Genomic DNA, 22,601 nt, shown 5'->3' on the forward strand with positions numbered 1-22,601 from the left:
GTCAAACTGACAAGACGCATTAGCTTCTGCCGATATTCGTTCTGACAGTCATCTTGAGTTAGATGTGATCCCAACACAGGGCACAGCGTGGAGCCACAGAATTAATGACGCTCTCCTGTGGCACAGCAGGAAGAGAATAGAGTCTCTGGGCACGAAGTCCCAAACCCTGTGATCGTCCGTGATAATAACCGTGGTAGATAAGAGAGTGACAATCAATACCATCACCATCATCGCCCGCAAGATGTTCCCCGCTGCAACGCAATGGGTGAGGTCGGTGATAAGGGAGGGGTTACAGGAGCAGGGAGGGAAGGCACCCGAGGGCAGGACCCAGGTCTTGTGTGGAAGCTGAGAAGTCTAGGCTGGGTAGGGTGGGGATGGTCCCGAGCGGGAGACAAACAAGCAAGGAGCGAGAACAACACGGGCCAGTGTGGAGCGACAGAAGGGAGGCAGGAAACCTTGTCCCCCCACATCTAAGCAGGTAAGGTGGCGGCACAACTCTGGAGTCCAGACCGGGGAGAACCTGGATGTGGGAGGCCAGCCAGGAGGCTGTGTGATGGACCAGGACAGGTGTGACCCAGGGTAGCATCACGGCACCAAGACAAAGGATGAAGGTCTTTGAGACATGTTCACGAGGTGGATGCAAAGCGTTCAGTTACTGATTGAAGATGGAAAGGTGGACGAGACCATCAGGGAAACCCCAGGGTCTCGCCGACAGCCAGAAGGTGATGCAACATGGACCAAAGCAGGCAGGAGGAAGGTGTCCAGTTCAGGGGCACAGAGCTCTAGGGGGGCAGGGCTTTTGGAGACAAACAGGTCACCGAGAGCTGGCACCATGATCGCGGACGCGATGGCCAGGGGCCAGGTGTGTTTCTCGTGGGAGGTGCGGGGATCAGGCGTAGAGGCATGAGGCATAACGGGCCAGTCAAGAAAGGAGAGGCTGCGGACGACCGAAGCAGGTGGTAGATGGAAAATCAGAGGCGACAGCATCGCAGCAGATGATGCAACCAAATCTTTTAAGACGGCTGATTAGAGAACACAGCGTTAGAGTGTTTATCGTAGTTCTATTAGCTCAGGTAAGTAGGTATTACGGCATTAATTCACCTCTGTGGCTGGAATGCAAATTCCACGTGGGCAAGAACCCAAACGCCATCTGATGCTACGAAGACACTCTTTGCCGGGCAATGCCTTCACGGTGCCACGGTTTATCGAGGCTCCGAGACAATTGCCCAGAAGGGCAAGAACGTGGCATGTGACCCAAATCCTTCCCCGGCAACCGCAGCAGAGAGACAGGACGAATGGATCAGAGACACCCTTCCTCCTGGATCACTCTCCTCTCATCTACTCCAGCAGGCAGAACCAATTAACCAGCCACAGGGTTGCCCAGAAGTCCACCTGTGATCCAGCCAATCCACGCTCCAGGTGTAGACCAACCACTTTCTGCCTCCCAGGTGCTGTGCCCAAATTAATGTCTTTAGAGGTTTACACACTAAGGGATACAGGGTTATCCAGGGTGCTTTACCAATGCATCAAGGCGCATCCTTCCACGTGGAAGTCTACTCAATAGTTAACATTAAACTACACACTCTGTCTCTACGTTGGTCAGCAGGGTTGCTCTGTGACTTGCCTTCGGGAACGCAGTTCCCTTGCCCTTTTGGGAAGAAAACACAGAGTTTCTTCTATTTAACACTTGGAGTAACCCTGGTGGGTCTGGTCCCTTGGAATGGCATAAACCAAGGGCTGGCAGACTTTTGTCGTTAGGGGCCAGGGAGTAACGAAGCTTCGTGGGCTGAACGCTTCAGCTCTGGTCCTAGAACGGACAGCCACAGACAACCAGTGAATGAACGGGTGCAGCCCGTGTGTCGATAAAACTTTATTGGTATAAACAGGTGGACAGCCAGCTTTAGCCCGGGATGGTGGCCTGCAGTCCTTGGTCTACACCATCCTTGGAGGCTTAGGGAAACTACAAAGGAAATCCATCCCAAGCAAGAGGCTTTTTGGTGGAGAGCTGACATTTGCTATTTCAACAGATTGCTAATCTGTTTGTGATTTCTATTTCTATCTGCATCAACTTGGGAAAATTCCATTTTTTTCTTTTTCTTTTCTTTTTTTTTTTTTTTTTTTGGAATGAGACATGCTTTTCTAACTGGTAATCAAAGATATTAGCCCAGAGTCAAGAATAAATTACTCTTCGCCCAAATTTAAATCACATTTTATTAGATGTTATTTCCTCTTTCTTGTTCCAAGGCCTACTTAATTTATTCTTGCTTGTCCTGTAGGGCAGAGGATTCATAATTGGTCGGTGAATTATTACTCTCATTTTTTAAGGAAACGATTATTAACTTTGTTCGTGGCTTCTATGTTCCCACTGATGTTTTATTTCTACACAAACACTTCCATTTCCCTAATCCCTAATTTGTACTTCAGTTCCTGGGTGCCCAGACACATTTTCACTGCCCGCCTGACCCCCTCCCCCCTCGCGTGCCATCATTTCTTTCTAGTTCGAGAACTTAGAGCTGTATAAATTATCTTCATATGTTTGGCTATATTCCTTAGATGGTGGCACAGAATAGAAATGCAATAGATCCCATTTTTATTGTTTATAAAATATTGTCTCACTGGCTGTGAGTTTCTCTGTGTATGTGCTGTACAAGGCCAGCTTGCAAAAATTAACGTGTGTTTGGGTATATGGAACTTTGTATTTTTTAATAATTAAAAGTAAATATGTGGGGGTGAAGTAGGTCCCCCAAATCTGAGAGCTCAGCCAGACCAAAGATGTGCAAAGCATCCAGTGTTGAGTTGGGGGAAGGATGAATTCCTAGAAAAGAATCAGCCAGAGAAAGCAGTTGCCTGCTGTGGACCCCCATTCACCGCTGGAGGAAGGGAAGGAACCCCACGGGACGCCCAAAACCTGAAACTCGTTACCTGCCAGGGCAGAGAGAGCACAGGTGCCCGGCTCCCTCCTGAGGAAGCCCCAGGATTGTGACAGCAATAGGTCTGTGGTCTATAGAGGTGAGCGAGTCCTATGGGTGAGTCCCCACTAGGGACACCATATACATGCAATCACACAGGACTGTCTTTCCGTGTCTGGCTCAAGTCACTGAGCATCATGTCCCCGAGGTTCGTGTACGTTGTAGCAGGTACAACACGTCCTTACTTTTCAAGGCCGAGTCATATTCTATCGTGTGCATAGAACACATTCTGTGTTTCCATCCATCCATCAATGATGCCCTCTTGGGGGGCCATCAACCAGCCCAAAAAAGCATCCATAATGAGTGTGGTTGAAACAGTCACGAACGTTTTTTCTTCTTCGGCTTGGCTGCTTGAGAGAGCCTTATCCTGACTGCCTTCTGGCGTGGTGTCTGTGACACAGAAGTCACGTTGTGGACGGTGGGGGGCCCCTAACCCTAACCCTAACCCTAACCCTAACCCTAACCCTAACCCCTAACCCTAACCCTAACCCTAACCCCTAACCCTAACCCTAACCCTAACCCTAACCCCTAACCCTAACCCTAACCCTAACCCTAACCCTAACCCTAACCCCTAACCCTAACCCTAACCCTAACCCTAACCCCTAACCCCAACCCTAACCCTAACCCTAACCCTAACCCTAACCCCTAACCCTAACCCTAACCCTAACCCTAAAACTCCAACGCTGACCCAAACCCAAGCCTAACTCAAACGCTAACCCTAACCCTAACCCTAACCTCATCAGGACATGCTTGGTGTGGCCATCAGAGGGCCCCCGCAGTCCACAAGGTGACTTCTGTGTCACTGTCACCACGCCAGAAGGCAGCCAGGATAAGGCTCTCTCAAGCAGCCGAGCCGAAAAAGCACCTTGTGACTGTTTCAACAACACTCATTATTTCTTATCTGTGAAATAGCTCATACAATAGTCACCGCGAAAAGCACGCGATAACCTTGTGGGAAATTAACTTGTAAAACAACCCCGTTCGGTGACATTGAGAGGGGTTCCTGACATGTACTATTGGCACAGAAGATGATACCAGATCAGGAAATCAGCGACCAGCCCCTGCTAACCATGACCCATGGGTACGGGCTGGAGGGAACAGCATGGCCTCACTCCAGACCCCAGTGAGGATGGATGGAGAAGAAAATACCTTCAAGTAAAGAAGGCATCCCATAAAATAAAGGAGAAAAGCGTTGGCTCAATAATGACAGATAGGCTAATATCTGGAAATGATGTAACAAACAACATGCGGTCAAACTCCTTGCAGACATTCAGCCCGCAGTGGGATCAGACTTTCACACTCAATATGCAGCACCAGAAACTGCAAAACTCTAACCTTACGAGTCAAAAAAAAATGATATTAAATGACAACGAACCTACCCAAACCCAACCGTGACCCTAACCCGTAACCTTAACCCTAAGCCAAAACGTAGCCCTAACACTAAACCTAAAACTCTAACATTAACACTAACCCTAACCCTAACAATAACCCTAACCCTAACCCTAAAACCTAACCCGAACCCGAACCCGAACCCGAACCCCCAATGTGAGCTGAACCTGCATTTGGACTCTGATTCGATACACACCACGATGCGAACATGAGAAAAGCCAATAACACTAAGATCGATGCCCAATGTCTGACTTCTGAATCACATTAACCTTGACCATAATGACGAACCTGAAAATGATCCTATAGCCTCAAACTTCATCTTAACACTAACACGAGACACAGACCGCCCTAGGCATCATCCTCAACCTGGACTAACATTAACTGGAACCCTGATCATAACCAATCCCTGACCTTATCCATTATTCAACCCTCACCTAAACCAATTCCAAGTCTAAGCATAAACCAAACTCTCACCACCACCCTAAACCTAGGCTCTACTCTGAGCATAACCCGAACTCCAAAACCCAATGCGAAACCTCATCCTACCCTTAAAGCTGCCCCTAACCCTAACCCTAACCCCTAACCGTACTCTGAGCATAACCCTGACACTAAGCCTGACCTCCACCATAACCCTAACCCTAACCCTATCCTCTAACCCTAATCCTAACCTGCAACCCTGACCCTAACCCTATACCCTACTCTGAGCATCACCGTGACAGTCACTCTACCCTTCACCATAACCCTAACCTGAAACCCCTGTTCATAAGACTGACCATACACCTAACCTTGACCTTAATGAAACCCTAACCATACCCCTAAAGCTAACCATAACCTTCACCATAAAACTGACCCCAACCCCAACCCTGACCCAACCCTGACTTAACCCTGACCCCGACCCTAAAACTACACCCGGACGCTGACCCCAGCTGTCCTTTGTGACATGAGAGCTGGATTTTGAGCAAGTGAGGACATTGCACACAGGCACTCATCGTCCTCAGCGTAAACCCCCCACCCCCAGCTCTGCACGGGGATGAGCTTCTTCGTGAGCATTCGGAGTCCTGCATGGAGGGCTGATAGTCCTTCATAAAAATATTGATGCAGCTCTAGAAAGCACAGAGCTTTGCAGGCACGAAAGGATACGCAGAAACCGTGAACACTCATGAGTAAGCTGGTCTGTAAATGCTGGGTCCTCTATGATCCCAGCTCTAGAACATTCTGGAGAAGGCGAAACCATGCAGAAAGTAAGAAGTTCGGTGGTCACTGGGGGTTGGAGGAGGCGAGAGGTGAGTGGGTGGAGCACGGGATTTATAGGGCAGTGAATCCACTCCGTAGGACACACAACAATGGGTCCATGCCACCGTAGATTTCTCCAAACCCACAGAATGCACAACAGCAAGACTGATCTCAATGTAAACCATGGACTTCCAGGAACAATACCGTGTCTGTACTCGCCCACTGACTCTAGCAGATGGGCCCTCTACATGCAAGATGTTAATAATCATCCAAACTATGGTGGCCGGTGGACGTCCATTCTCTGCATTTCGTGCTCAATTTTCTATAAACCTTCAAACTCCACAATTAAAGTCTGATCATTTTTTTTTTTAATTTTTTTTTTCAACGTTTATTTATTTTTGGGACAGAGAGAGACAGAGCATGAACGGGGGAGGGGCAGAGAGAGAGGGAGACACAGAATCGGAAACAGGCTCCAGGCTCTGAGCCATCAGCCCAGAGCCCGACGCGGGGCTCGAACCCATGGACCGCGAGATCGTGACCTGGCTGAAGTCGGACGCTTAACCGACTGCGCCACCCAGGCGCCCCTAATCATTTTTTTTTTATAATAAAACCAGAGATTCGAGGTGCGTTTCAGGTAACAGGGCTTTTTGTGACTTGTTTCCCAAAAGGAAGTTTTCAAAATGCATTCTGATCTTTCACCTTATAAGCAGATTAGGTATGGAATTTGCTCTGACTAGGAAGGGTCAGTCTGTAAGATGAGATTCCTACACACAGGTGCACCCCTGGAAAACTGGAGACAGGAAGCCAGCTATAAGACGGCACATTTAGGAAATCCTTGCCATCCCGGGCGACCACATCAACCCTTTCATTGTCTCTCCAGCACGGACGGGTGAAAACACATCATCAGTTAATACTTGGAACACTCAAAGGACGAGTCAGGGCAGGTGTGTGACAGGCAAAGCCCACGCCTGGGATGGCGATGAGGTAAGTGACCGAGGGACAGGTATGCCAAGCACTTCAACCCCAGGGGAAACCTTCCCCGTCCACGCCCGGGCTTATCGGCAGGTTCTGGGCTGGGGAGTGATGACACATATGTTAGGGAAGCAGAAAAATGCTGAAGCAGCCCCAAGACACAGCTGCCCAGTCCGTGTAGGTGAGCTCCACATAAGAAGGCTACTCAGGGCACGCAGAGACAGGCAGCCCGATAACCCGGGCGGAGAGGCATCCCTACCTCGGGCTCCCACAGCAAGCTGTTGCAAAGACCCCATGTCACTGGGCACATTCCGCCCTCTTCCAACGTGGCTCCGCGAGTGGCCAATCATCACCCAGATGAGCAGTTCCATAGGAAAACACACAGAATGTGAAAAAGCGTGCAAAGATACAAGGCCGTCAAGCATGAACGGTAACGAAAACTTCTAAAAAGATGCGTTGATAAGAAATTAGGCAAAGGGTTTGGTGCGTCTCCACAATGGAAGGGTAGATGGCCACAAAAATAAGCAACTTCTATTTGTTAACAGAGAAAGACGTCCAACAGGATAAAACGGGGGACAGCAAGACGCTAGGCAGAAGGGAAAGGGAAAACCCAACGCCGTGAGGGTCGATGATACATACACAGAACCCAACGGCAGCTGGCTCACGCTTCCTCCTGGGGTGACGTTCCGGATTTGAAGGATCCGAGCCCTCGTCGTGAGCTGTGCGGACCCCCTAGAGCCCTCCCCAGCTCTTGGGGGCACTTTCAGGGCTCTTGGGGGGGCGGGTGGTCTACCCTGCTGAGTTTCTCCGGACAGGAAGAGGGAAAGGGTGGTCATGCCACTGTGTCTTTCTTGCCGTCATTTTGTCCCATTGACGGAAGCACGGAATGCTACCTTTGTCCTCACACACATGTGAACCCACAGCACACACTCACCTACAAGCCAGGTGGGTATGTAACAGGTCTTCCGGGGGACAGAACAGATTACAGTACACAAACCAGCGTTCCTAGAAGACCCCGGCCGGTGGGCACCCAACGCAACTCCCATCTGCCAAGATGCTTCAGCTGTTTCTTTCTCTTCCTCCTCCCTGCCGCTCTCCACCTCGCCCCATCTCCCCACCCCCAAGGATCTCACTTATTTCTGAGTTCATTCCTGGACGTCGAGTTCAAATCCCAACACCTCCACTTACTAAGTACGGGAAGGACACCCACTACCCTAAACTCTTTACGGCCCCACTTTCCTCATTTGGAAAACGCATCTAGTGGTCATACTTACCTCAAAGGACAGAACACGTGAGTCAATACACATAACGAGCTTTTTACATTACTCGGTAGACGGCAAGTATCCAACACGATGTTGGCTGTTTCCCTCATTATGGAAATTGCCAACATAAAGCAGATTAATGTTGTCTTTTGTTCAGGCTCCTCACCTCTGTAGCTTATTAGAGAATCGCCACAGATCCTGGTATGCCAAAGACAGTCTCATTTCTCCTTCCCACCTCCCCCCACTGCCCGCCCCGGGAGTACTTCTCAGGTTGCAAGGTGCACAGGTGCGGAGCTTACTCAGAAAGTCGTAGACAGACGAGCTGAGGACTCAAAGGGCAGAGTTTGGGGCTGTTAACGCAGCTGGAATCGACGGCACCGAAAGGCCACGGGGCAGGGGAGGGGGGGGGTGGGCAGAGAATCAAAATGTGGGTAGAAACTCCGGCAGAACCCTCGGCTGAGTAATTAATTTCAAAGGCTCCAACTTGAGACATCAGGGAACTCGGAAGCAAACAACAGCTAGCACGTCGAAAGATGAGGAGAGAAGTTTAAGCTGCTGCCTGGTGATGGGGAGACAAGATGACATTTAAGTCCTGCCAAGTTGGAAGGACTTAGTGAACATGTTGGACTCTCACCTGAAACCTGAGATGGTCCAGATCTTTGAAGAAAGGGCTGTGTCTCAAGATTAAGAGCTCCATCCAAGGCCCAAGGGCAACATTGAAATAGACTCATGATTAACGAGACCTTTAGTTGAGCTCCCACAAGATCTAGGTATCCTGCAAATCATATCATTGCTTGCTACAAATCTCAACATTCTTCAGAGGAAGATAACAGAACCCAAAATCCGTACTAGGGATCATTCACGGTGACTAATACACAATAAAAATCACTCACGTACAAAGAAACAAGAAGATGAGGGGCGCCTAGGTGGCTCAGTCGGTTGAGCGTCTGACTTCAGCTCAGGTCATGATCTCCCAGTTTGTGAGTTCGAGCCCCGCATCGGGCTCTGTGCTGACAGCTCGAAGACTGGAGCCTGCTTCGGATTCTGTGTCTCCCTCTCTCTCTGCCCCTCCCCCACTCAGTCTCTCTCTTTCTCTCTCTCTCTCAAAACTAAAATAACCATTAAAAAATTAAAAAAACAAAACAAAACAAAGAAACATGTAGTCAACCTGCCATCAAGAGGGGGAAAATCAACAGAAACAGACCCAGAGATGATACAGATGTTAGAAGTCTCAGAAGAGAACTTTAATTACTACGTATTAAGGAGCCTACAAGTCCAGACGGACATCAAGGATGAAGATACAAGAAACACCAGGAAAAATATGTAGACTAAAAACAACCAACTGGAAACCCAAAAGCTGAGAAATACAGTTTGTTTGGCTCAAATCACAAATCCAATCATGGGGGTAAGAGTATAACACACACGGCTGAAAAAACAATTTGGTGAACTTGAGGTAGGTCCGTAGAAATCATCCAAACTGACGCAAAGAGCAAAATTTTTGAAAGCTGGGGTAACACGAACTGTGCTCAATGATACAATGGCCAGACAGCGTGATGCGACCTAACGTATATGTAATCGTAGAGCCATAAGGACACGATGGAAAGAAGAAAGTTTTTTTGGAAAAAAAAAATGGCTGAAAATTCTCTAAATTTTATCACAGCCAACTACACAGATAGAGAAAGCTTTTTAACCCCAAACAGGCTAAACACAGAGAGAAAAAGGGACCCACCTAGACATATTCGCAAACTTCTGAAAACGGAAAGTAAATGAAGAAGACAACAGAAAAGACTGGACAAGACACTTATATTCATGAAATATCGACAATGATTACAGCTGACTTCTCATCCCAAGTGACAAAGGTCCGTGTCAGAACACCTTTAACATCCTGGGGGCGTCGCAGGATGTTTTCAACGTGGAATTCTGCATCCACCGAAAATAGCTTTCGAAACACGCAGGCCAAGTGGCAAGACTTTCCGACACAGGAAAGGTACGGAAGTTTGTGATGAGCAGAACACGTGGTTAATGGTCCCTCTGGAGACAGCGCCACGTGGGTGCATGAGAAAAGCCTTTAAGATAAAACCTGAAAATACAGGAAATACAAATACTTATCTCCAAGGCACTCCAGCACCTTCCCGGGACTCTCCTCTTGGTAAGGCGTTACACCATCTACAGGGCATCTGATGGACTTGTACCTCGCTAACACAATGGCTTCTGCCTACTGAAAACCACGCATCATGGAAATCATGTGGCTATTCCTTTTAGAGAACACTGCACGCTTTAAAAAATAAATAAATAAAGCCCTTTCTGACTATATTTTCTATATCCCCTAGAATCCACTTGATTTCCCCCAGAGGGAAAAACACAGAAGTAACATTTCTAGAATATTTTTTTTTTTTTTGAAACGGTTTCATGTGGGTGATGTCCCATCACTGACCTTGGATGCACGGAGCATCTTGAGCTGTGTTCAAAGGAACCATCTAAGATGTGTCCAAAGCAAACGTGGAAATTAAATGGCCAATGACACTGTGGGGAGTGAAAGTATCCCATAAATTACTGGTGGCAGACACAGAATGTGGCAGGCAAGGTGAGGAGGAAAATTCTTCCTTGCGGGATTTTTAAAAAAATCCTGCCGTTATTTATAGAGGCGCTAAGGCAATCAGGCAGACAATCGCCCTCTCTCATAGAACTCACCTTGCTAGTGGTTCAAAAGGTTAGAATTGATCGTTGCAAACTCCGGGAAATGAAGAGCCTTTAATGTAAGGAACAAGATGACAGCTATAATAGCCGATTAAATTTTCAGAACGTGCTGAGCGTCTCCTTCTGCGCCTTCAGGAAAGACACAGTGACCTTCTAAAGCCTTCTAATTACCCACAGGAAACCAGCAGTCTGTCTGTCTGCCTGGCTGTTGCTGGCTAGCTAGCATACGTGCTCCTTGACTAGCTCAGGACGCTAAATTAAAATTGAAAGGTAAAAAAAAAAAAAAAAAAAAAAAAGGACTCTAGTTTGAAAAATTCATGACAATAAGGGCCATTTCATGGTATGTAGGGAAGACAGGTGGTCTTGGACGTACACCAGACCTAAATATACACGCGGAACATTGTTCAAACTACTCTTGGCGATACACGGAGTGTCGGCCAGCCAACGCACGTCAAGCACTTCACGCTATAGGTATTAGGTGTCGAGAACTCTACACTATAAAGAAAAACCACACGTGGTGGGGAGAAAAACAAAACCCATGCAATCAACACTCAGTCAAGTTTTTCGCAATGGACCAAGCTCCAGAAGGATCCTTCCGGAAAATCAGAGAGTCTATGAGTAGAAGAAAAATGGTAGGTGTCTACTCGTCTCAAGATAGGTCTACGTTCAAGACATGAATCTCTCTTGGATGACAGAGTAGTAGATTCCTACCCAGAGACGCCATTTCCTGTTGCCGTAACGAATACCGAACTGATGTCATGGTATCTTTTGCTTCCATGACCAATTTTAGCATTTTATAGTGAGTTGGATGACCCAGACGTTCACAAAGATGTATTGCCATCTCGCCGGGAAGTGGACCCAACTGACTTTTCCTGGCACAGGTGAAGCTTATAAAAAAAAAAAACAAAACAAAACTGAGTGCTGTTTTCTCTTAAGGAAAGCAAACCGGATGTAATACCTAAGTATCCCGTGAATCCAACAGCTGGCCCCTCTTCCCACTAAAGACAGAGAGAGATTTATGCTGGCAGAATGGCATTAGGAAAGGTGGAAACTGGTCAGGAAGACATTTCTGAAGAACACAGAGTAAAGCCTTTTAGGGAAAAGATCACAGACACCGTATCTCCAGTGGGATTACGCTGAAGGTTTAGGATTCCATCGCGGCTTGTGTGAGCCTACGGCAAATGTCCAAAACACAATTACATTCTTGCAGTCTTTTTAAGAGGATTTAAATTCTCTAGTCCCACTTGGATTCACTGGGATGCTGTTATGACTTTCTGTTGTTTGCTTGTGTGGTGGTGTTGGGTTTTATATTTTTATTTTTTGTCTTATTTCATTTTATGCCATTTGATGTTATTCCATTTATTTGCTTTTTTTGGGTCACAGAGCAAGAGTATTTACTCCAAATGAGACAGCTTTGGTCAGCAGGGTATTACTCAAGAGCAATAAAGACATTGGCACCATGGCTACATGATGATCACGTATTGAAACTCTTGTCCCTGGAAAATCTCTTGGTGGAGAAATGAGCCCTATTATCTCAGTTCCTCAAAACAGTCATTAACTTATCCTTCCAAGAGCTCAGCTAGTTGAAGGTTGGGATGTGGATAGCCTCCCATATCAACACAAAGTAGGCTCTCAACTGACCATGACTTCAAAAGCAGCAAGTATGGGAGAGTGAGGAGGATGAAGCATGCAACCAAGAACTTAGGTTTTTCTTTTCTTAGATTAAGTCCAGAGAAGGGGTGGAGGTATGCTGGAGAGAAACTAGGTATTGAGAAATCACTGTGCTCTGGACAGTAATCTGTGCCATGTTGTTAAGATGTGTGCTTGCTTGCTCAAAAAAAAAAAAAATTGCCAGAGACACAATTACCCAATGCAGGAAGTCAAGGAAGAGCCATAAGCCATGAGTAAGTGTGGTTCCCACGGGCCTCGTGCCAACTCATGTTACTGGGAGTGTGTGGGCAAGAATTTTGCAGGCTCCAGTGGGTGCAGGCTGGACTGGAGAGAAGTGTCTCCATCTGAGCTCAGTGCTGGAGAGCAGCCTGAGCTAGACAGGGTGTTCTGTGATTGCAGGAAGACGGATGGATGGATGGATGGATGGATGGATGGATGGGGGGATGGATGGATGGATGGGTGGATGGATGGATGGAAAATGGGTGGATGGATGGATGGATGGATGGATAGGTGGGTGGATGGATGGATGGATGGATAGGTGGGTGGATGGATGGATGGATGGATAGGTGGGTGGGTGGATGGATGGATGGATGCATGGATGCATGGATGGATAGGGGGATGGGTGGGGGATGGATGGGGGATGGATGGATGGTACATGGTGGATGGATGGCCACCCAGGGATAGGGAAATGCAGTTACCCCTAGCCAGCCACTGGCGGGAGCTGCTTGTGTACCTGCTGACCTACAGGGCAGGGAATGGCCCCGGGCTGCATGGACAGCATCTCTGGGGGCCTCTGAGACTGGATGCAGATCCAGCCAAAGTGAAAGTCTGTTCAAGGACTACCACCCAACTGCCCCCACATGGCCAAGCCCCAGCATCCTCCCCCTGACATGTTGGGAGGCCCTCCACTGACCGACTCCTTCCAAGGGTCCACCTTCGTATGTTATAAAACTCATATGGTGTTGCTTTCTTATCTGATTCAACACACACAAGATTAACGCATAAAGTGTGTGTGTGTGTGTGTGTGTTTCTGAGTGTGTGTCTGTCTGGCTCAGACCACTTTCCTCCACCGCCCACCCTACAGACACATTCAGTCATCGTGGAGACCACAAACACCATGAATCAGTTCCCACTTGGAGTACCCATCAGCTTTGAGGGCAGGGTTGCGCCTGCTCTTGGAAGTGACCGCACCATCCTGGGTGATTTGGAATCATTGCCTCGCCCATCCCAACACCCTGGGCGGCCTCCCCTCCAGCACAGAGGAGCTGACCAAGTGCTGTCCCCCGAACACTCTGGCTTTCCACATCCACACCCAAATCTCAACATACAGAAGACATGTGCAGAGAAGACGGACGCAGAATGACAACAAGGTCCCTAAGTCACAAGGATGCAACAGACCAGCACCTTCCAACGCGTCCGCAGGAGCTGCCTACACAGAGCAACGTGACCACGGGTGAAACGTTTGCTGTCCTTCGTCACTCTCCAGTGGCGACCGGAAATCCCCAAAGGAAACGCGCAGGAGGGAGAGACATCCCCCAGCCCCGAGTCACCTCCACCCCTCGCACCCCCGATCCCATGCCCGGGTCTGCAGCTCAGCCACAAACACCAACTCGGACCAAGGCAAAGAGCCGTTGGGCTACGAGAAGTACCTTTGTCATTCGACGTCTCCTCTTTTAGTCTCCGCACAACGTCTTGGGCTTTGCTGTCATTGTTTCCGGCTAAAAGGAAAAGAAAAGATATAAGCAGTGGGAAGGCTGTCCAGGTGCGACTGAGCACAAGATAATGTTGTCTTGAGGTGCAAAACTCAGCCCTGGGGTGGGCTCTTTAAGGCTTCTCTTCTTGCCCTGGTGCCGAATGGGCTTGTGGATCCATTCCCGCCAAGTCAACCTACCAACTGAGGAAGCCTCTCCTTCACCCTGGATGGACAAGGTGCACGCGTTTGTTTGACATCTTCCTTAATGGTGATTACAGGGGCGTGGGGTGCCTCGTGGTTCAACGCACACTGTCAGGGGTTGGGGGCAAGCCAAGAATCACACAGGCATAGAAATGTTGACGGGAAGGACAGAGCAGAAATCAGAAATACAACTTTCTAAGAAACTTTTTTTTTTTTTTGCCAGGGCGGGCAGGGGGTGGGCGGGGAGAGCCAGGGAGAGGAGCAGAGAGAGAGAGAGAGAGAGAGAGAATCCCAAGCAGGCTCCGTGGTCAGTGCAGAGCCCAACTTGGCGGTCGAACTCATGAACTGCGAGATCTTGACCTAGAGTCGAAATCAAGAGTCAGACGCTCAACCGACTGAGCCACCCCAGCGGCCGTCCACTCATTGGTGGCGTGATCTGTAAAACTGATCACGGGATGTGCCTGCTACGTACGTGGGATTTCCCATTTCCTTATCGGTGACTCCGTGAAAACTCGGCAGGTGTGGTTTTCCTGAACGTGAGTGTAGAAGGGTTACGGCACATATTTTGTGTGTGAGGGGTGTCATGGCTGAAATTCGGAAGACACAGGGCCACGGCCAGCTCATCCGTGGGCCATGCCACTCTTAATCTCAGGGTTGTGAGTTCAAGTGCCCGGGGGAGCCTACTTAAAAAATAACTCAGGGGCGCCTGGGTGGCTCAGTCGGTTGAGCCCGCGACTTCGGCTCAGGTCATGATCTCATGGTTCGTGCGTTCCAGCCCCGCGTCGGGCTCTGCGCTGACAGCTCGGAGCCCAGAGCCTACTTCGGATTCTGTGTCTCCCTTTCTCTCTGCCTCTCCCCTGCTCACCCTCTGTCTCTCTCTCTCTCTCAAAAATAAATAAATGTTAAGAAAACTAAAACTAAATTAAAAATAAAAAACAAAACAATTTTTTTAATTACAGACTATGAAATTGGGATTAAAAGAGCGAATAAGGTTTCTTCACTGTCTTCCTAAGTAAATGTGCACTGACAGTTGCAGGCTGGGGTACTACTATTTTCCGAATGTCCCTAAGCACAGAGTCCTGCTATTAAGGGGTGCCTGATGGGGCTGCTGTTGTGGGGGAGACGCTCAGGAGACCCTGCCTGCCCACACACCAGCGCGCACAAGCAACTGGACCGGAGACAGATTTTCAGCTCCTTGGAGGGATGAGCTAACCCAGAAAGTCCCTGCAGGGGTGAGTCATGGGAGCGCTTCCACAGAAGGGGATTAGACCTGGCATCTGAGGAACACAGGTGTGGGCGTGAAGCTTCTAGAGCCTTGAGCACGGCCAGGTGGCCCGGGTCCAGCATGTCCCAAGGGAGGGGGGGGCTGGCTCTTCCCACCTTCTCACCCGGGTCCCGCCCCTGCCGGCAGGGTGTGCTCCGGGCTAGAACCATCTTGAAAATCGCAATGAGAATAGATTACCAAGCCATCCTTTTCAGAGGCATTTCTGCATGCTGTTTGCACACATGCGTGCAGGAGCTCACTTGTGAAATCCCATGCAATTTTTAAATATTAAATAGCCACCTGCTGCTGGGCCCAAGCTTCTGGCATTTGCCATCTTGGCATCAAGGGGTGGTCCAGTGGAAGCTCGCAGGAAGTGGGATAGAACCTCTACGTTCCCGAAAAAGACGGAAAGGGCCACAGAAAGCGAGGGCCGTCGACCAGCAGGGGGAACTGGTCATGACTGGTCATGCCTCGCTTTCTCAGGCACGTTTTTGGTAAAGGTCTTTCCTACGTTTACTGAGCACACATCGCAAAACAGATAGAATTCGACCAGGATGCTACTGGGCACAGACACAGTGGGTCTGCCGTCTACAAGTCCTTCCTCTGGAGGGCTAAGTTTTCCACGTGCCACGCGTCCCACAGACGTCCTGCCCATAACGTCGACAAGGCACTGAGTCACTTCTCTCTCTTTGGACGGCATCCTATCCACCGGATTTCGAGAGTCTACAAGACGCAATGTAACTTCCATCTGTTTGTGTGGGGTTTTGTAAGATGTTGAGCCTAAACCAAGGTCAGCAGACTATGAGCCTAGGGCCAAATCTGAAGGTCCCCTTGTCGTAAAAAGGAAAAAAAAAAATAGTGGAACAACAGCTATGCCTGTAGCTTTAAACACTGGCAGTGACCACTTTGTTGCTATGAAGGCGGAACTGATCGGGGAGAAACACACCTACGGAAATATTTGTTACCTGGCCCATCACAGAGAGAATATTTACTGGCCCTTGGTCTCCGCCTTAGATGGCTGCTCATGAAGACTTAGGAACAAACATCTTCCACCAAAATAGTGTTCTGAAACAATAATAACTAAGATACTGTGAGCAGGGGAGAAACTAATTAATGGATGTACAGCAATATTAACGTGCTTGACTTAAACCCAAGTTCTGTTTTCAGTTTTTTAGCAAGTAATTGATTATTCTCTAAACATTAGCAGATGCAGGATTAGCAAATTTGAAATTTCTGAATATACACACGTCTTCTTTTTTACTTAATACGACATATGTGTTAAAGTGTCTGATGATGGTATTTCATTAAGTGGCCTTGTATCCAACTGTCACACAAAATGACAAATTGCCACTCTCGGAATGCAGGCAATTATGCCCTGAAAGACTCGGGAAGCAGGGAAGATTCCACACTCGATTGGACTGACGGAGAGGGTCACACTGTGACCCATGGTGAAGGTGTAAAGGCAGACATCAGAAGCTCTGTGGAAAAGAGCACAGGTGGACCTTACTCTGCTTTGCTCAAGAAAATGAGAACTTTGCTGCCGGCAGGGATGTTCCTGGTGCTCAGCAAACATCACCTAAATGAGGAGGTGATAAGAATCAGGGTTCCAGTCCTTGCATGCATGGGTGCCACATGCTTGCTCACATGCTGTCACTGCATTGTGTCTGTACGACATACTGCTCACTCAACTAGAGTTCAGCATGACCTACACCAATGTGACCTCCCCATAAAGTAACCCAACTCCACCTCATCAGGACCCAACCCAAGGAAGGTCATCATGACATAACCCAAGGAGACCTCATCATCACCCAACCCAACTAGACCTCATCATGACATAACCCATCTAGACTTCATCACGATATAAGTCAACTAAACCTCATCATGACATAACCCAAGCAGACCTCATCATGATATAAGTCAACTAGACCTCATCACCACCTAACCCAACTAGACCTCATCATCACCCAACCCAACTAGACCTCATTATGACGTAACCCATCTAGACTTCATCATGATATAAGTCAACTAGACCTCATCATGATATAACCCAACCAGACCTCATCATGATATAAGTCAACTAGACCTCATCATCACCTAACCAACTAGACCTCATCATGACGTAACCCATCTAGACTTCATCATGATATAAGTCAACTAAACCTCATCATGATATAACCCAAGCAGACCTCATCATGATATAAGTCAACTAGACCTCATCACCACCTAACCCAACTAGACCTCATCATCACCCAACCCAACTAGACCTCATGATCTCCTAATCAACTGGATGTCATCCTGACCTAAACCACCACACTGCAGCAAACAGCACAGGAATGGAATGATTTCTGTTCGCATTGCAACATTGCCCAGTTTCATAAGGAATTAAGAAGATGAAACAGACAAGTGCACTGGAGAAGTCACAGGGGCAGAGACAACGAGGGCTGGATGACAGCCTCTGTCTTTTCTCAGACCAGACGTTCCCTCCCTGTCCTGCTCCACCAGCTTCCTTCTGCCACTAGCCTAAATTCAGCAGGCCCTCAGAGGGCACCTATGTCTCCTTGTGTTCAAGAGCTGATGTCACTTTGATCAAGTCATTCCACATGGCGGCAGAAATCCCAGATACAGCAGGAGTCTCCTAGAGGACCCAGTCTGTCTGCCCACATGCCCTGTCCCCTGATGTGCTCAGGTCCCAGGGAGACATAAACACATCACAGAGGTGCTAAAACTGAAGAAGACGTCTAGAAATGCACACTCAGACAGGCCCTCTCTCCTGTAAGACCCCCACATCTGCAAACAACCCCTCTTCATCTGCGAGGGAAGATGCGGACATTGGTAAAGACAGCCCATGCAAGGACTCGTCAAAAACTGTTCAAACATTTCCCCGTCTATGCAGACAACGGGCACTTGGACGCATCCCTGAAGGAAAAACAACACTCTGACGAGGAAAGAAAATGGTGAGGTAGACCAAGAAGTAATCCACCCGTCCCAAAGCCTGAGAAATGTGTTCCGTTCAACAGACCCGATTGTTCATGACAGGGAGATGCCTACGTGGGTCCGTGAGGAAGGAATCACTGTAAGAAACCATAGGTTTTCAAAAAGTGAAATGTGGGAAGGGCCATGTGACACACACACACACAAAATTTTAAACTGCGGAGTCATGTTTTGCAAAAGCGTAAGAAAAGATTCACATTTAGAAGTGTGAGTCTATTTGGTTACGGGACCGAAGGAATCACTGCGTATACCCACGTGGGCCAAAGAAAACAGAAGACCACGCTGGCTGGACCTGGGGTTCCCCATGTGGGTCAAGAGCCCCCCACCCCAGACATCCTCCATGAACTCAGGACTGTGAGTTTCAACATCAACAATCACTCATATCATGGTGGCCAACCCCTAAGAATGCGGACAAGACACAGAAGTCTGGGCAGGGTCTATGACCTGGCCACCGCCAGAAACCAGATACACTTTCATAACAGGGTTCACGTGTTGAAGCTGGCTCCAAATAAAGCTTAAGATCCTCACAGGGGCCAATCGTAGGTGTCACTAAACCCCCCAGGAGGTCACTTAATGTACGCCGTTACGTGATGAGTTTGTGTTCTTACATATTTTTATATCTGTACTTCACTATCCTTTGGTTTATGATATTAATGGATTTTAGTGGATTAATGGATTTTCGTAATGGATTCATATTTTTAATATTAATGCATTTAAGCAGAACTGGATGCCAACAGTGTCCAAGGACTGGGAAAGGGGAAACGTGACTGTGTCCTGAGCTCAGAAGAGCCAGGAAGGAACAAAACACATTCATGTTGAAATACCCAGCCTCGACTAGAGCTTCTGATCCAAAACCACCCTTCGATAGATGGTAGCGGGCAAAAGATACAGGAAAAAATGGGAGAAAGGAAGAAATAAATCACTAATGGCTCAGTCAACGACTATGCGTCATGTTATTTAGAAAGTCTTCAGTGGAAAGCAATCCTTAACAGCTAAAACGAGATGTGTAATACGATTTATATATAAACAGACACCATAAAAGGTAGTAATTAAATGCAGATGATGTCAGTAGGGGACGTAGTTAGTGGGACACCTGGGTCAGCAGTTAAACATCTGACTCTTGGTTGTGGCTCAGGTCGTGATCTCGCGCCCCATGTCAGGGTCCGTGCCTGCTTAAGATTCTCTCTCTCTCTCTGTCTCTCCCTCTGCCCGTGCCCTGCTGGCATAGGCACTCTCTTTCTCTCTCAAAAAAAAAGAACATAATTAGCATCGGGTGCTTGTTTTTTCTTTCCCAAAGCTAATGTGCACATAGGAATTTTGCCAGCTGATTACAAATTCTACCCCAGTTCCCTGGAACTATTAAACAAAAGCAAAATGGGTCCTTGGCACCCTCTCTTTTTCCAGGCAAGGAAAATCCCTTCATTTTCAAAGAGGAGTTAGAAGCCGGGATAAGGAACAGAGAGAGTTAGGAATAGGAGAAGGGAAAATGCAGTGTCTATAGGATCTGGCAGCAGAGGAAGCCAGCATTGTGAACACCGGCTGAGAGTGTGGTACGGACTACGTTGTGTCTTCCCCAGGTTCATACGCTGAAGCCCTGAGCCCTAGGTCCTCAGAATGTGGTTGTGTTTGGGGGTGGGTCTTTAAAGAGGGGATTGGGGCGCCTGGGTGGCGCAGTCGGTTGGGTGTCCAACTTCAGCCAGGTCACGATCTCGCGGTCCGTGGGTTCGAGCCCCGCGTCAGGCTCTGGGCTGATGGCTCAGAGCCTGGAGCCTGTTTCCGATTCTGTGTCTCCCTCTCTCTCTGCCCCTCCCCCGTTCATGCTCTGTCTCTCTCTGTCCCAAAAATAAATAAATGTTAAAATAAATAAATAAATAAAAAATAAAGAGGGGATTAAGGTAACATGAGGTCACTAAGGTGGGTCCTAATGCAGTAGGACTGGGGATGCAAAGAGGACACGCGTAGGTGTTTTGCGCAAAGGGCCGTCGCACCCACGAGCAAACGACTGTCTGTGTGCAGACACACGCGAGCTACTGGCTCCCTGGCGTTAGCCAAAAATGCAATCGTCACCTATGATCACGTGCATGCCGAGCCTCGCCAGCTGCTTCGCCGTGGCATAGCCGATGCCATCCGTGCCTCCAGTCACTATGGCCACACGGTCGCGTTGTGGGGGAAAAACTGCAGGAGAAACAGACCAGAGACAAAAACGTCAACGTGAGGCTGACAGGCAGAGCGCGCGTGCATCAGAACCCTGCCATGGGAGAACGTGGACGGGCCAGGGGAGGCGTGGTGCGGTGCGTGTGGTTTGGTTCCTCATGGGTTCCCCACAGGAACCGTGGGGGGGGGGGGGGCCAGTCATGAGCGATTACAGCCTGGGGAGAGACACCTGTAATGTCTCCCTCGACCCCAGGGAGGCTGTGGCAGGAACCGACTGGAATAGCAGCACAGCGACAGGCAGGAAGGTCCTGAGCAGACGCGGGTGTCGTGTTCACAACCGCGGACGGGAGTCCACGACAAATGTTCCCAGGCAACACCAGGCAGGGCGTATTTGGGTCAGAAGTGTAGGCTTTACTGTTGCCCAAGGACGGAGGAGGGCAGCAGATTGGGGGGTGACTGCTTGCCACTGAAAAAGAAGTTTCCTGATCACAGTGCCCAAGAGGAGGGGGCACGCCACGCGGCGGGGCCCCACAGGGAAGCAGCAGGTGGGTCAGGACGCGGACAGACAAGGAAATGTGGACTCAAGCCTTTATCGTGCAAAGAAATGGGTGAGGTAATCAGGCTAAGCTGGTTTCGCATGGGCTAGTGTGGGCGATTTCAGCACTCTCCAGGTGGTAGGGGCTGTCCTAGTTGTGGGTCCCTGGCCCTGCAGTGATGGGGGGGGGGTAGTGTGGATCGTGGCCCAGAGTGGGGTCTTGGAGGCAGTAGGGTGAGGGCTGTGGATGGGTTGGTTTGCATTTGAAAAGCGTGCTCCTCCTCTAGGAACTGGCCAGCGAGGAGAGCTTCAGCGTACGATAAAGGTGACCAAGATGAACGTTTTAATAAATGGTGTTGGGTCACCTAAATAGACATTGGGGGAGGGGGTCAGTGTTGGCTCATCTAAATAGACATGGGGGGAGATGATTTTGGGTCATCTAAATAGACATCTAAATAGACACAGTGTTGGGTCATCTAAATAGACATTGGGGCAAAAAACCAAAAATTAGACCCATACCTCATAGTACACATCAAACAACCACGAAGAAGAAGTCACCCAATGAAGATATTACAAAAAAAGCATGAATACGTTTATCTTTAATCTCAGAGTACAAAAAGCCATCCCTAATTATAAGTCAAACGTGAGAAAAATTAAGTAAACAAATTTCACTGGTGGAAAAAAAAAAAGACACCAAAAGCAAAGTTGGGAAAAAAAATGATAAACTGGAAAAAAAAATTGCAATCCTATCACACGCAAAGAGGTATTTTCTTGTTTGTAAGAGTTGTTAAAAATCAAGGAAAAAAACAGTCTATAACAAAAAAGGGGCAAAGATCGCCGTGTATATGAAAACATACGGCATGGTCTTTATAACGGCCTTTGGGTTTGTACCAAATAAGAAAAATACTTGTGAAAAGCCCCTGAGGTACCATCCGAGTAGCAAAAGCGCATCCACTTGGATGGCACACGTATCTGGCATTGTGGGTAGGAATTTGAAATGGGACGGTCCCGATGTGGGTGGGGGCACTGACCAATACATTGTGCAACATGAAAGGCATTCATCGTGTGTTCCCGCAAAATCACTTCTAAAAATCTCCCTTGGAGATACAGCGCACGCTTCCAAGGTGAAGCCACGGATCGTCACCGCAGCCTGCGTCCCTGTGCGTAGGGATGTACAGCCTGCCCCACGTCCACACCGTGGGGTCTCCTCGCCCACCCTCTGTCTGCACGATCACACAGGGAACAAACAGTCAGCAGCCCTGCGAGCGTGGCCCAAGTGCAGGTGAAGAATTGCACCTACTGGGCAAGGACCAGCTTTGATCCCCGTGTTAGGAGATCCTCCCAGGAATCCACTTTCCTCCCACGGGCACATGCCAGCACGGTCAGGCATTCTCGTCCCTAACATGAAGAACTAAGCCTACAGAGGAAAGCCTGAGCAGGCCAACTGGATATCTTCCCCACCCTACGGGCGTTGAAACATTTGAAAACACAGTCTCCACCAGGAAGAGTGTCTCTGGCTGGGGCAACTTCTCTAAAGGACCTCATTGCATGTGACTCCTTCAGGCTACAC

General features: G+C 48.6%; 1 protein-coding gene across 11 annotated transcripts in view; it reads right to left on the reverse strand.

Annotated features, from left to right (window-relative positions):
* DHRSX (dehydrogenase/reductase X-linked) overlaps window positions 1-22,601 on the reverse strand; it is a 227,781-nt gene that overhangs the window by 179,178 nt on the left and 26,002 nt on the right. For 10 of the 11 annotated variants that reach the window (XR_006710937.1, XR_006710938.1, XR_006710935.1 and 7 more), the window contains exons 2-3: window positions 20,410-20,517; window positions 13,843-13,911 (exon numbers count right to left, since the gene is read on the reverse strand). Coding sequence is in view for 6 of the 11 variants with exons in the window: in XM_045471941.1 (XP_045327897.1) it covers window positions 13,843-13,911; window positions 20,410-20,517 (177 nt within the window). In the remaining 5 variants the exon portion in view is untranslated. The remainder of the gene's footprint in view (window positions 1-13,842; window positions 13,912-20,409; window positions 20,518-22,601) is intronic. The other variant, XM_045471940.1, reaches the window with a different exon arrangement.

The sequence above is a fragment of the Leopardus geoffroyi genome, chromosome X, assembly GCF_018350155.1.
Source record: "Leopardus geoffroyi isolate Oge1 chromosome X, O.geoffroyi_Oge1_pat1.0, whole genome shotgun sequence".
Classification (NCBI taxonomy): domain Eukaryota; kingdom Metazoa; phylum Chordata; class Mammalia; order Carnivora; family Felidae; genus Leopardus; species Leopardus geoffroyi.